Here is a 13440-nt window from a genome sequence, read left to right as displayed (position 1 = left end):
GCTGGAAGAAACAGACTGTATTCATTTTATGAAAACACAAATAAGCAACTGGACTGGTATTCCGCAGCAGCAGTTGGTAATTGAAAGACCACACTGTGTATATGCTCCAAACCTGGCCATGAGAAAGCAACCTAGACCTTTAAAAGTAAAGATGCAATAATACCAGAAGGAGTTGATTCTGGCAAAACTGTGGCAGAAGGACAAAGTACTAAAAGTGTGAAACAGCAAGAGTGTTTGTGGAGAATGATTACTCACTGTACACCAGGCAGCAGAGTAAATTTATTCCACTATACAGAGAATGTCAAGAAGCAGGCATGAGATTCAAACTGCTGTACCCAGTTATCTTTATTCTTTCCTGGAGGAACAAAATTAATTTTTGATGCAGTACATGCTAAGAAGCAAATACAACTGTTTGTCCAACAAAAAGTGAGCTTTAAAACAGAAGGGCATTCTACTTCTTGTTCTTCTGGTAATAAAGACAACAGAGAGACTGTGCCAGTGAAATCTTCTCCAATGTTTCAATGGACAGAAGGAAAAAAGCACAATAGTTTACGAGAAGAATCGAGAGTATATTGAAAATGAAGTGGAGACAGGATTTGGGAGATGGAGATGAACAAGAATAAAACCAGTAACTTGGAAATTGACAAATGTAGGATTACAAAGCAATAATTATATTTGTAAAACATGAAAGAACAAGAAAAATATGGACATATTGGACTTTTTGACTTTGTTAAACTTGTAGTGGACTCTAAAGCATATACCATACTTCATGTCAATGTTTAGAAAATGCTTAGAGGGGAGGAGGGAGAAAGTTAATTGCAAGTAAAAAGGTAAAACTGTTTTTTTCTTAACAGTAATATTTTTATGGTGCATGATTTTCTTTGCATGCTATAAAGTACAGTTTCTCAGTTACTTTTAGTATAGTGGTGATACTAATGTAAAGAGGAGGTCCTGTCTTTTTTCACTCTGTTCTTCTCTCTTTCTCCTTGTCCTTGTACAATGTTAAGAAATATAGGCACTGCAATGTAAATTAAAAAAAAAAAAGGGAAAGTCTGGTCCAAAGAGCATGAAAAAATAAAAATGAATGCACTTTTTCTCATTCTTGCATAGGGAATGACTGGATTAAGGCCCTTAGCTTCATCTAGTAACAAATTTAAAGATAAAGCAAGTAAATGAAAAAGAACAGTGAATACAATAAAGCTTTTTGCCAACAAATAAATGTATGCTTTTAGTAGCAAGTTTGTGTTTGGTCCTCACATCTCCATGGAGACAATCTGAAAAAGAGAAATGGCTAGGACACAATGTTTTCTGAAAGCATTCAGGTGTTTTCCTATCTGGGAGAGCTATAAAGACAAGACAAAACCAGACAGTACTTAGTAGAAGCATAGGCTGTACCATGCATCTCTGAATGGATAACTTTTCTTTTAGGTTAACTCAAGTTTGTGAATGTGTATGTCAATTTGGGACACATGTTCCTATTAGGAGGGTAAAACTTCAATATTTGAAGATGTACACAATTTTGTGTGTTAGTATTAAGTTAATGGGTATTGGGGTGTGCTTGGTAAGTCTCTCAATAAAACAAAACGTTTTGTAAGATGTGATATAGCCTCAAATGGATATGACATGAAACAACTGTATAAAAGATCAACCTGCCAAACAGTGCATACATGCAACATAAAAGCTGGAACCAGACACTTCAGAAAAAAAGATGTTACACATAAAAGGTGGGAATAATAACTTTTTAACACAATGATGCTTCCTGTAACGTCTTTAAATATCAATGGTCTCACAGATAATTACTGTAGCTTTTTTTTTTGTACTTAACTATATTAAAAAATGTAGAGTCCAAATAGCTATGCTACAGGAAACACACCTGGAAAGAACTGAACATACGAGTTTGATAAAGAAAAGTTTTCAGGATGGTTTGATAAAGAAAAGTTTTCAGGGTGGTTATTCAGCAGAATACCTGGGGCAAAGGAAAAGAGGCGTACTTTTACTAACTAAAACAGGAGCTCCAACAGTGACAGAAAAGGATAAAAAAGATGATTGTAGATTTGTATTACTAAGGAGCTACTGGAAGGGAGGAGGATTACACTGGCATGTACTCATATTCTACCTAAAACTGCTATAATGCAGCTTAAGAAAATTCTGGAAGAAACAGTCAACTTTTATCAAGAAATTTTACTTGTAGATGGGGAAAGGAATTTGATTTGCAGCAGTGAATATGTGACTGAGGGGGCCAAGAAGGCAAATACAACAAAGGAGGGTAGATTTCTGAAAAATGTATGAAAATATTTGCCATGGAAGAGTTGTTCTGAGTGAATTTACATATTATTTCCCAAGATACAAAAACTGGGCTAATCTAGACAGAATTTACATTGCACAGGAACATGTGCATTTAATTGAAAGTCTTTATATGCACCCAATAACTATTTCATATCATGCACCAATAATAAGTAAAATCAAATCAAAGGGTAATGAAATAAAAATGAAACACTGGCGCTCTGCCACCTGCTGAAAAGAGAGTAATTAAAGGAATGGGTAGTGGAAATTATTAAGGAGTTATTAGAGAAAATAGAAATTTCTTCTAAAAATAAAGGTAGGGAGTGGGGTAATATTGAAGTGGAGTTTAAAATATCATAGAAATAAAAAAACAGATATGATTAAGAAGTAACAAGAATTATTCAGAAGGACTAACACATGTTAAAGTATCACAGAATAGGGGGAATCTCACAGAACAAAAAGAGGAATAAAGTACAGGTGTGTACACTTACCATAAATGTAGAAGTTCGAGTGGGAAGCAATAAAACATATGTACACAAATATACAAGGATATACCTCCAATAAAAAAGCAAATACACCAAAAAGCTTTTAAGCATAGTAAAGAATAGTAGAGGTATAGCCAAAGAAATTAGGGGGCTGGAGGGAGGGTAATCAGGACTGCAACAGTGAATACACTTGAACATCTACATTTATGGTAAGTGTACACAACTGTACTATGTTCTTCGTGTTTCACTGTTGCAGTCATCGCATTTGGGTAGATTTCCAAAGCTAAGGAAGGGAGGAGGAAGTTAGACAGCATTTGGACCTGCTATAAGACCCTGCAAGACTTCAGTGGCAAAGCCAGCTCTGGACTTAGAGAAAATTGGCAAATGGTAATTCTTGGTGAAGGTATGCACAGAACTCCAGGTAGCGGCTTCTAGGATGTCCCTGGTAGGAACACCTCTGAGAAAGGCTGCAGAGGTAGATGCATCCCTGTTTGAATGGGGATTGATCCCCTGTGGGATAGGTTTTCCATGGTGCTTGTAGCAGAAATGAATGCAATGTCCTATCCATTTAGAAATGGTTTGCTTTGAGAAAACCTTCCCCTCTGCCCCTACAGCAAATACCACCAGCAGTTGTTCAGATTTCCTTTGAGATTTAGTTCTGTCCAAGTAAAATCTAAGTTGTTTATGCACATCCAAGGAGTGGAGTATCCATTCCCCTTTGTTCTGTGGATTGGGAAAAAAGGTTGCCAAATGAATGGACTGATTGACAGCCACACTGGATACCACCTTAGGCACGAAGGAGGGATTGGTTCTAAGAGACACCCTGTCTGCATGAAAGATGATGAAAGGCTCCACAGCCATAAGGGCCTGTAATTCAGCTACCCTTCCTGCTGAAGTGATAGCTAAAAGAAAGGCTGTTTTCCAAGAAAGGAATTCTAAATCTGCAGTAGCAGCTGGCTCGAGAGGAGGAAGAGTGAGCTTCTCCAATACAAAATTGAGGTCCCAGGCTGGAGTTGTGGCTCTCCTGGGTGGTCTTAAATTTTTGGCCCCTCTGAGGAACTGCTTGAGCAGTGGATGTGAGAAGAGGGGAGGTTCTGTATTACAGTGAGCTGAAATGGCTGAGGCATGAATTTTGATGGAGGAAAAATAAAGTCCCTTGTAAAGCATTTCAGTTAAGTATTGTAAAATCTGAGGTAAGTTGGGCACTGCTGTGCTCATCACTTGAGATTAGTGCCAAGCACAGAATCTTTTCCATTTTTCAGCATAATTTTTTCTAGTACTAGGCCTCCTTGCCTCTACAATGATATCCATAACTGGTTTACTGAGGGATGATAAGGGAGAGATTAGGTTAATTAGCCAGGCTGCTAGGTTCTGGGTTTGAAGCTGAGGATGCAGAATCTGATACTCCTGTTGAGACAATAGGGTAGGGGTCAGAGGCAGGTGCCATGGAACCAACAGTGACACACTGCACTAGAGGGGATACCAGTGCTGGTGAGGCCAGTCTGGTGCAGTCAATATCGTCCTTGGCTTGTCCTGTTTGATCTTTAGTAGTACTTTGGAGAGGAGAGGCAGAGGAGGAAAGGCATAAACTGATATGTTTTTCAAGTTGAAGGACAGGGCATCCACTTTCCAAGCCTGCTTGTGGGGAGTCCTTCTGCAACATTTGTCAATTGGTAGTTCTGAGGGGAGGCAAACAGGTTTATATCTGGGCTCCCCATTTGTTTGTCAGCATGTTGAAAATCTTTGGTTCCAGTGTCCACTCGTGTGGGTCCATGAGGTTTCCGCTTAGTCTGTCTGCCAGCGTATTTAGTTTTCCTGACAGGAATTGAGCTTGTAGATACACTTGATAGCTCAAGGCTGTGTTCCACAATGCCATGGCTTGTCTGCAGAGGGGGTAAGAATGGGTACCCCCTTGCTTGTTTATGTACCACATAACAGTGGTGTTGTCCGTCTTTACCATTAATTGTCCTGGAAGAATGTGGTCCTTGAAGGCTGTCAGAGCATTCTGGACAGCTAACATTTCTTTTTGATTGATATGCAGGTGCATTTGACTTGGGTTCCATTTGCCCTGAATGCACTTCCCTGCCAGGTATGTCGTGGTCAGGGTCTAGGCAAGGAATACGAAAATCTTTGTGAGGTATTTGCTTTCCACAAGAAATGTCATTATTAACTTTTACTGACATCGGTTAGGAGCAAGAAAAAGTTTCCCCAATGGGGTACTTAGCTTTAGTTGAAGACTTCGGTTCTGAAACTTGAAAATGAAAATTTCAGGAGTCGGCCGACTGGCACTTGCGAACTTCTTCTGCTTCAGGCACCGCACGGCAAGAAAGACTGATGCAATGGCGTCGGCTGCATGTTTTATACCCCTGACGACCTGACGTCACAGAAGAGACAGCAACTGACGCAGGACCCAAGACTTTGTTAATCAGGCCGACTGAGGGCTACTGCAAGCAGATAACCCAAATGTGATGACTGCAACAGTGAAACACAAAGAACATCTGCAGAATGCTAAACAGAAAATAAGGGATTACCTTGACAATATGCATGGGCTGTTAAACAACTGTTTCTGCTAATAATTCTAGAGCAAAAAAACTTTTAGCACAACAACTCAGGCAACAGAAAGTAGAAAGGGCTGTCGCTAAGCTCAGAGACCCTCTAACAAGGAAGATAACATGAGATCTTGTAAAGGTACTAGAAATATTTCAGAAATTCTATGAACATCTGTATAAAGCAGAGAAATATGAAAATCAAGAAAATATACAAATGGAAATGTTTATGGAAGAATTAAATATACCAAGATTAGACGTAGATGAGGCTCAATTACTAACAGGATATAAGGAGATGAGATACAAAATGGTGATGTATAACCATTCTACAGGAAAGTCCTCAGGAATAGATGTTATTCCTGTGGAAGACTGGAAATTAGGAGGGAAAAAAATTATACAGATCTGGAAGGTTTTGTTTAATAGTATTTAAAGAGGAGAAGAAGTACCAACAACGTGGTAAAAAGCTGTGGCAGCTGTAATACCTAAAGAGGGTAAAGACCAATCAGATCCAGCTTCATACAGGTCCATTTCAATACTAAACCATGATTATAAAGTGTTTATGTCCATAATGGCAAATGTGATGCCAAAATTGATAGATATGGATCAATGTGGCTTTGTAGAGGGGAGGCAAACATTTGAAAGCATTAACGGAACACTGATGATCCAGAGGGGAGCAGAATATTAGAAAATGCCATTGTTATTGGTGGGTCTTGATGCAGAGAAAGCATTTGACAGAGTAAGCTGGGATTTTATGAGCAGGGCAATGGAAACATTTATATTTCCTGATAAAATTATAAGGTTGATTATGAGGATATAGGAGGAATTCAAGACGAAAATTAATGTGTGGGCTTCTCTCTGATAATTTCTGCTTGAGTAGTGGAACTAGGCAGGGGTATCCTCTTTTTCCTTTGTTACTTGTAGTATATTTAGAACCACTGACAAAGAAAATAAGGGACTCAGAAATTCAACGATATAATTGTTATGGTAGTCAAAAAAAGCTGGTTCTATTTGCAGGTGTTATTATTTTATACCTGACAAAATCAGAAAAGGAAATTCAGTATTTTCAGGGTACAAAATTAATGAAGCTAAAAAGAAGGCAATAGCTGTACATTATGTACCCACACATGAATTGGTTCAGCAATATCCATATTTATGGGGACATGATAAAATTAAGTACTTAGGAGTACGGATTAAAATGAATCTGCTGTGGCAGCTAAGGATGTGTGGGAAGAGACTAAACAAAAGATAATACAAAAATTGAGAATTTGGAAGCTCTGTTATATGGATATGGATAGTAAAATACAAGCAGTTAAAATGTTTTTAGTTCTGTTAGTCTTGTACACAGGTCAGGCATATTTTTATCAACTAGAGGAGAAGTTGTGGATAGCAATTAATAAAGAGCCAAAGGATTTTATCTGGGAGGGGAAGATGGCAAGAGTCATCTTCCTCCTTCAATGGTATCAATTCACACTCGCCCACAAACTAGTAAACCATCCACTAAATATCCCATCCCTCCAGAATCTGCTCCAACCCTATCGCACCACCAGACCACTAAGATCCAGCAAAAAAATCACTTGCAGGTCACTAAAGCCAATAACTCTGTTGGAGAAGCACTATTCTCTTGCGCAAATTATGGAACTCCCTCCCACCCACAATTATCTCCGTACCATTATGCACCCACTTCAAAACTTTACTAAAAGTGAACCTAAAAACATGCTGGGTATGCCCTTGCAACTCCCACTGTAATATCACCCACCCCATCCACCCACTACCTTTCTTTCCACCCCACTAACTACCTTGATTATAGCAAGCTCGGATGTTCATAAGCCTAACTACTTATTATACAGCAGGAACTTCTTATTGTAACAATTGTTAATGTCTGTTATGTACTTCACAGATGATAAAGATTCTAGTTGTCGACTGATGTACTATGTTCTTCATCTGTAACTATGCTTGTAATTAATTGATATGTTAATCAAATTGTTAATTGCTATGTAAATCCAATGTAACTACAGTCTGTATATTTTAACTGTGGAGCTTTTCTCCCCGGGCCTCAGCTGAAAATGGACCTTCGTCCAGTCGGACACTCCCGGTCAACAAATCTAAATAAATAAATAAATAAAATAAATAAAATGGGATAAGCGGAGTCTTCCAATAGAACAAGGCATTCTGAGATTACCTGACTTGAAGGGGTATTTTACTGCTACACAGTTAAGGCTCCTATACATAGCACAAGCGGAATTCTATAATTCAAAGTGGAAAGGGATGATGATGAAATGGGAAAGGCTCAAGAAACAAGGAGAGACTGGAATTTTGGCTGTAGATCTTTAAGGAGAATAACAATAATCATACAAAATATTATATTCATAAAGAAGCAGAAAATATTCTATGAACTAGCCAACATGGGAATGGAGAAAGGAGATTCTTTTGACAGGGATGATTGCAATTAGGGATACAGACAATAGGCAAGATGGGGCTGGAATTTACTGGAGAAAACTGGCAAAGGAACTAAGGTATTGGGAACAAATAATGAGAAAAGGAAAGGTAATAGAATGGATTCCATGGATACATTTGGACTGCATTCTGTATCAAGGATTGATATCAGAGTATAGTCAAGGAGAAAGAAATAGTGCACCCTAAATGAAAGACCAGCACTGGTAGAGTTTTTATTAGCATCTAGAACATAAGTTGCTAATAAAAAGGCAATAATTTACAGTATATAAAATACTGCATAATAACTATAAGAAACAATCAGAGGAGGTTAGAAAGGATTGGGAAAAGAGATTGTATAAGCAATTCACAAAGAAACAAAGGGGGATATATGTATGTCTCCAAATATGCAACGAAAAGATTTAAGATTTTTGCTTGGAAATGTTTACATAGGTATTTTTATATCCCAATTAGACTCCAGAGAATTTTCCCTCAGGTAGACAGCAACTGTTGGAGGTGCGATGGGAAAGAAAGAGGTTCTTGGGAACATATTTTCCGGGAGTGTAATGAGATGGCAGACTTTAAAGATTCCTTACAGATTACTCTACCAGAGAAACTGGATAATCAAACTGGTATATCTAGGGAATTGATTTTTCTGAGCTATGATACAGAATTGGAATTGCCCAGAGTACGGCCTTGCTGATTCATATTATGGTGGCCGCCAAAAAAAAAGAATTACTAAAAATGGAAATCGAAGTCTAAACCAACTGTACTAGTAGTGTAACACAGATAAAAGAAATGGAACTGGGATCTTTACAAAAGGGTAGAACTGATTACACAGATAAAAATGGGAATATCTTATTGTTCTACATAATTGTTTTTTGTACTTCATTGTTTCTCTTATCTTGTATGCCAGTTTTATTGTTATCGAAAGCATGTATGTACATTGTTATTTCTTTGGAGCTTTTCTCCCTAGGACTCCACTGAAAAAGGACACATGATGTCCAGTTGGACTTATCCTGGTAAAATAAATGTTAAATAATAAATAATACATACAGGGAAAAAAGAGGTTTAAAAGAAGGCAGGATTTGAATGGGCTATGTAATGTATGACTGGCAAGGACTGGGTTGTTTATAAGCGATGTATAATGTTTACAACTAAAATTATGTCAATATGGTTTGTGATGTATAATTCCTGCAACTAAGACTATGTCAATACAGTTTGTTTATATATATATATATATATATATATATATATATATATATATATATATATATATATATACACACACACACACATGTATGATCTTCTGTGTCATAAGCGATAATTTAATAAAGATGTTTCTTGTTTAAATAAAAAAAAACAGCAAAAGAGTGGAAGTAAAGCATGCTACACAAAAATGGAAGCTGCAACTGTTCTAATTATGGTACTGTTTATTTAATGATGTGTAAAAATGTGCACATGCTTTTATATAGGGAAGACGGAGAGACACTTGAAGAAACAAATTTATGAACATATGTACAGTACTAGTACAAAGAATGTCAATAATGCATTACTCAAACATACATTGGTGAAACCTACACATTGTGAATTTAATTTTGGTATTTTGGAGCAAGTGGATATTGACCCTAGGGGAGGGGACTATGAAAACGCATTACAATATAAAGAAATTTTGTGGCAATTTAGATTAAATGCATTCATTTCCCCGGGTTTAAATGATTACATGTCTATAAAACCTATACTGAAACACAGGGCTTCAATATTATAATGGCTATTTTGTGCTATTTGAATAATTGGAATTGAACACTGTAAAAAGTGACATACTTATATATTTTTACTCGGTTCTCGCTAGTTAGTTGCACAATAACAGTTGCACTGTTTTTTTTTTTTTTTTTTTTGCACATACATGATTTAAAGTTTTTTATTATTTCTTATTTATTCACCTTTAAAAAACAATGATGCTGCTGTATTTAGTTATTATTTTTATTAGGCTTTTCCAACTAAATGTTTTTAAAAATTAATTTTTAATGTAATTTATTTGTTTAACACTGTTTTAATAGGGTTTACCTTATTTAACATGGTCTTATTAGGTTATATTTGAAAGCATTCTCTAACTCCTTTTACACAAAAGAATCTGAAATAATTAACTGAAAAGGTTTGGGTGATAATTTATTACACTACATAAGGTGGCTTTCTTGTTGAGTGAATTATTCTGATGAAGTCCTGATACAAACGTGACAAAAGTGCTTAATTTTAAGTTGGTTTAATAACTCATTTGTGCCGTGTTTTAGTCGCAGCCTCCATTTGTGTATAGCACGCTTTACTTCCACCCTTCTGCTGGTTTATGTTTATTATAGGGGGTTGTTCGCCTTCTCTTGGTTATAAATAAAAAGACAAGTTCACTGGCTCTATTTTCTGAGTTTCTGTTTTCACACTGGTAGAGCTGAAATTAAGCTGTTACTCAGTGTGCAGCCATCTTGGAAGTCACCAGCTTTGTCCCTCTTAATTCCTCCTAAGCCTTGAAGAAATGTTGGTGAATTACACTTAATGAATAATGACAATAATTAGATGTACGGATTTCTTTTACTTCAGAAAATGTATGTTAATTCACATTATTTTATTAAGTCAACGTTTCAGGTTAAGAGTACTAATCTTTTAAAAGTATCCCTGATTATTTTTGGATTGTCCCTGACTGGTTGGCTGACAGCTATGCTCCAAGCGTCTTTACCCAGATTTTATTTGTCTGCATATTAGAGTGGTATGCTGTCCAATTTTTTGGCAGCCAGTCATAAAGCTGGATCACGTTTGATTGATAACTTCTTCTGGCCATGAATCTCTGTTAGTTGCTCTCCTACAGACTGTTGCCTTAGGAATGCAGCCTTATTCTCAGAATTTACTTTATGACCTTTCCTACCACCACTGCTAAGTTAGCTGCATGCAGTTTCCCATACTTGTCCTACAAGACTGATGGCAGAAAAGAACTAGAGGAAAATTTTGTGAACTATTATGGAAATGTGAGCAGATGGCTAAAGGGACAGCAATGTCAGTTACATGGTCATTGAAAACTATCAAATGATTATGTTTATCAATTTTGGCCCAATTTGTGGCATTTATCATGAATCACTCTGGCGTCACACTTTCAAGGGCTGCAAATGATGTTAAGTCTTAACTTCAGCAGTTACTGCAGCAATCAGTTTTTATAACTGTACTCTTATTTCAAGGTTTTTTTATGAAGAGCACAAACATTTACCAATAAACAGCAACATTATACAATACTGGACAAAAGCCTTGCTTTATACAGCTTTATTGTACTAACCACATCTTTGCAGATTTCAGGCTTTTTCACAAATTGAGAGGTATTTGCTTCTACAGATGTCTCCAGCACTTCCATAAGGTCTTCCAACTTTTCAGACATGGCCAGAAGAAGGATCTGAGAAGAAAGCAAACTCTTAAAAAGGGACAACACAAAGTTGATATTTAGCAACCAGACATGACCAAAAGTGTTAGGAAACAGGGTGATGATGCTTTGCCTTCTGAAAACAATTTCCCATTACTCAATCACTAGTTTCATTATATCACTGTACTAAATGTAAGAACTGCTTGGTTGTACCCAAAAACAAAGTAGAAAGAAAGGAGAATGGCTGCCTTTACAGCTACACCAATGTAAATCTCTAACACAGAGCAACATTTATGTTGGGTACCTACAAGAAAAATAATCTCTGGGTAGATCTATTTTCAGGAAACAAAACATAAAATAGCCAACATACAAGTGTAACCTCTCAAAGCAGCTTTTATTAGATGTGCACCTCCAGTCTTTCCCTTTTTCAGTACATTCCAATCTTAAATACAAGAATAAGAACTTCTGATCACAGACAGCTACGGAGGAATAAAACATGAAAGCAAAAGGTAAAGGAACATAAATAATGGGACTGCACACTATACACACTGATTTAAATATGGCTCTTTGCACTAAACACCTGTTACTTCTTTCCAATGGTTGATCCTTGCTTCAGTTAAGCTGCACCTGTAGAAAACATAAAAAGCTGTAAAGCTATCAACTGATTTACGTATGGTTTACTTACAGAACTCAAACCAAAAGGCAAGGGTGTAAATGGAATTGTCAGTTCCAAGAGGATGAAGAATGGGACAAAAGTAAACACTGCACACAGCCCGCCCAACGATAAAATGCCATGGGATACACTCACAGATCTGTAAATATCTTACTTCATGGAGTTCTATATGCAAGGCACAAGATCTTGGAAAATTTGCAAGTTGTATCTCCTCCCCCTGAGGCTGACTACAGCAGCCTTGGAAAATAGAAAAAAAAAATCCAAGGCAGGAAAAAAGACCTTAAGTACTAACCTCTAAAAATACTCCATTTCTGAAATGAATATTCAGGCACAAGTACATGCCAAAGATGTCAGTCAAGGAAAAGGAGTGCAGTCAGAAGAGGTTTATATAGTTGGTGAACAAGCAAAAGGCCTGTTGGCCACTGAAGAGCTTGATACCCTGGAGATTACACTGGAACTTGTGGTATATCCATGTAGTCATCCAGTTCCTTCCTGAAATTAAAAATTGACTGGCCGAGTTTAACTGATTCTAAGGAAGTCTTTAAGATATGAAGCCATCAAGCTTCATCATATGGTGGATATTGATTTTTATTGAGGCTGTGTATCCTCATGCATTTGGGTCACAGGGGTGGGTCCAAAGTAAAAGGTTTCAAATAGGGGTTCATATTACATTGTTTAATGACAACAATTTTGAATGCTCAGTAGAGCGAAACTGCCAAATATCGAAACTTTTATTGTGGGGGGCTGTGCCTCTCGCTAAATATCTATACCAACTCCGAGATCGCACTACAGTAAGGAAAGGGCAAATATTCCAATCTTCACTGTACTGCGATCCCGCAATCCGAACTTCAATATGTGGCGGTTTCGCTTTTCTGAGCATTCAACATTGTTGTCATTCGACAACATAATAAAAACCCTTCAAATAGTAAAGGGTCCTTTAATGCTCTATATGTCAGGCACAGATCTCATCCAAGTACGTACCAAGATATGGAGATGAGAGAAAGAGAGAGTTGCTGTAGTTTTTCACAGCCCTGAAGCCCTGTGATTCTCTTTGTAGATATTCTTTGTATGGTTTCCACATGCATAAGATGGCATGTGTGTACGTTACAAAATAAGGAAACATATTCTAAAACTGGTTGGATAAGAGCTGTGTAAGGGGAGACAATCCTTTCTCTGACATGGCTTTCAAACCCAGAGATCATCAGCTGGGGATCTCCAATGTGAGCAGTAATGGTTATATGGGTATTAAATAAAATGTGATCACTTACAGGGACTCATCTCTTTTACTGTTTTGTCAACTTTTAGATGTTGCACACCAGCCTGGTGATACAAATGGTAAATGAGATTTGCCAAATACCTAAATACTGAATTTTTGACAGCGAAAGAAAATAACTTCTAATGCATTATTAATGTGCAATGTTAAGTGCATTAGAAGAGAAGTGGTATCTGTAGGGTTGAATACAATTTTCCCAAGTTTTCAATTATCTACATATTTGGTGAACAAGGCAGTCACTTTAACATCTGAGAAAAAGATGGTGAAAAGGAAGGGCCTCAAGGACAGTGCCTAAAAGGACTCCACTGCTAAAGGCTGATGGTGAGTATAGTGCCTTGAAGGACTCCACTGGT

At 37.2% G+C, this 13440-nt stretch overlaps 1 protein-coding gene across 1 annotated transcript in view; it reads right to left on the bottom strand.

Annotated features, from left to right (window-relative positions):
• Positions 1-13440, bottom strand: part of PTCD2 (pentatricopeptide repeat domain 2) — a 399909-nt gene that overhangs the window by 78028 nt on the left and 308441 nt on the right. The window contains exon 9 of the mRNA XM_044063933.1: positions 11061-11174. Within this exon, the coding sequence (XP_043919868.1) occupies positions 11061-11174 (114 nt within the window). The remainder of the gene's footprint in view (positions 1-11060; positions 11175-13440) is intronic.

The sequence above is a fragment of the Protopterus annectens genome, chromosome 2.part2, assembly GCF_019279795.1.
Source record: "Protopterus annectens isolate FY-2018-M chromosome 2.part2, PAN1.0, whole genome shotgun sequence".
NCBI classification, from domain to species: domain Eukaryota; kingdom Metazoa; phylum Chordata; order Ceratodontiformes; family Protopteridae; genus Protopterus; species Protopterus annectens.
The sequence above is the reverse complement of the archived record's forward strand: the minus strand, read 5'-3'. Positions and strand labels throughout refer to the sequence as shown.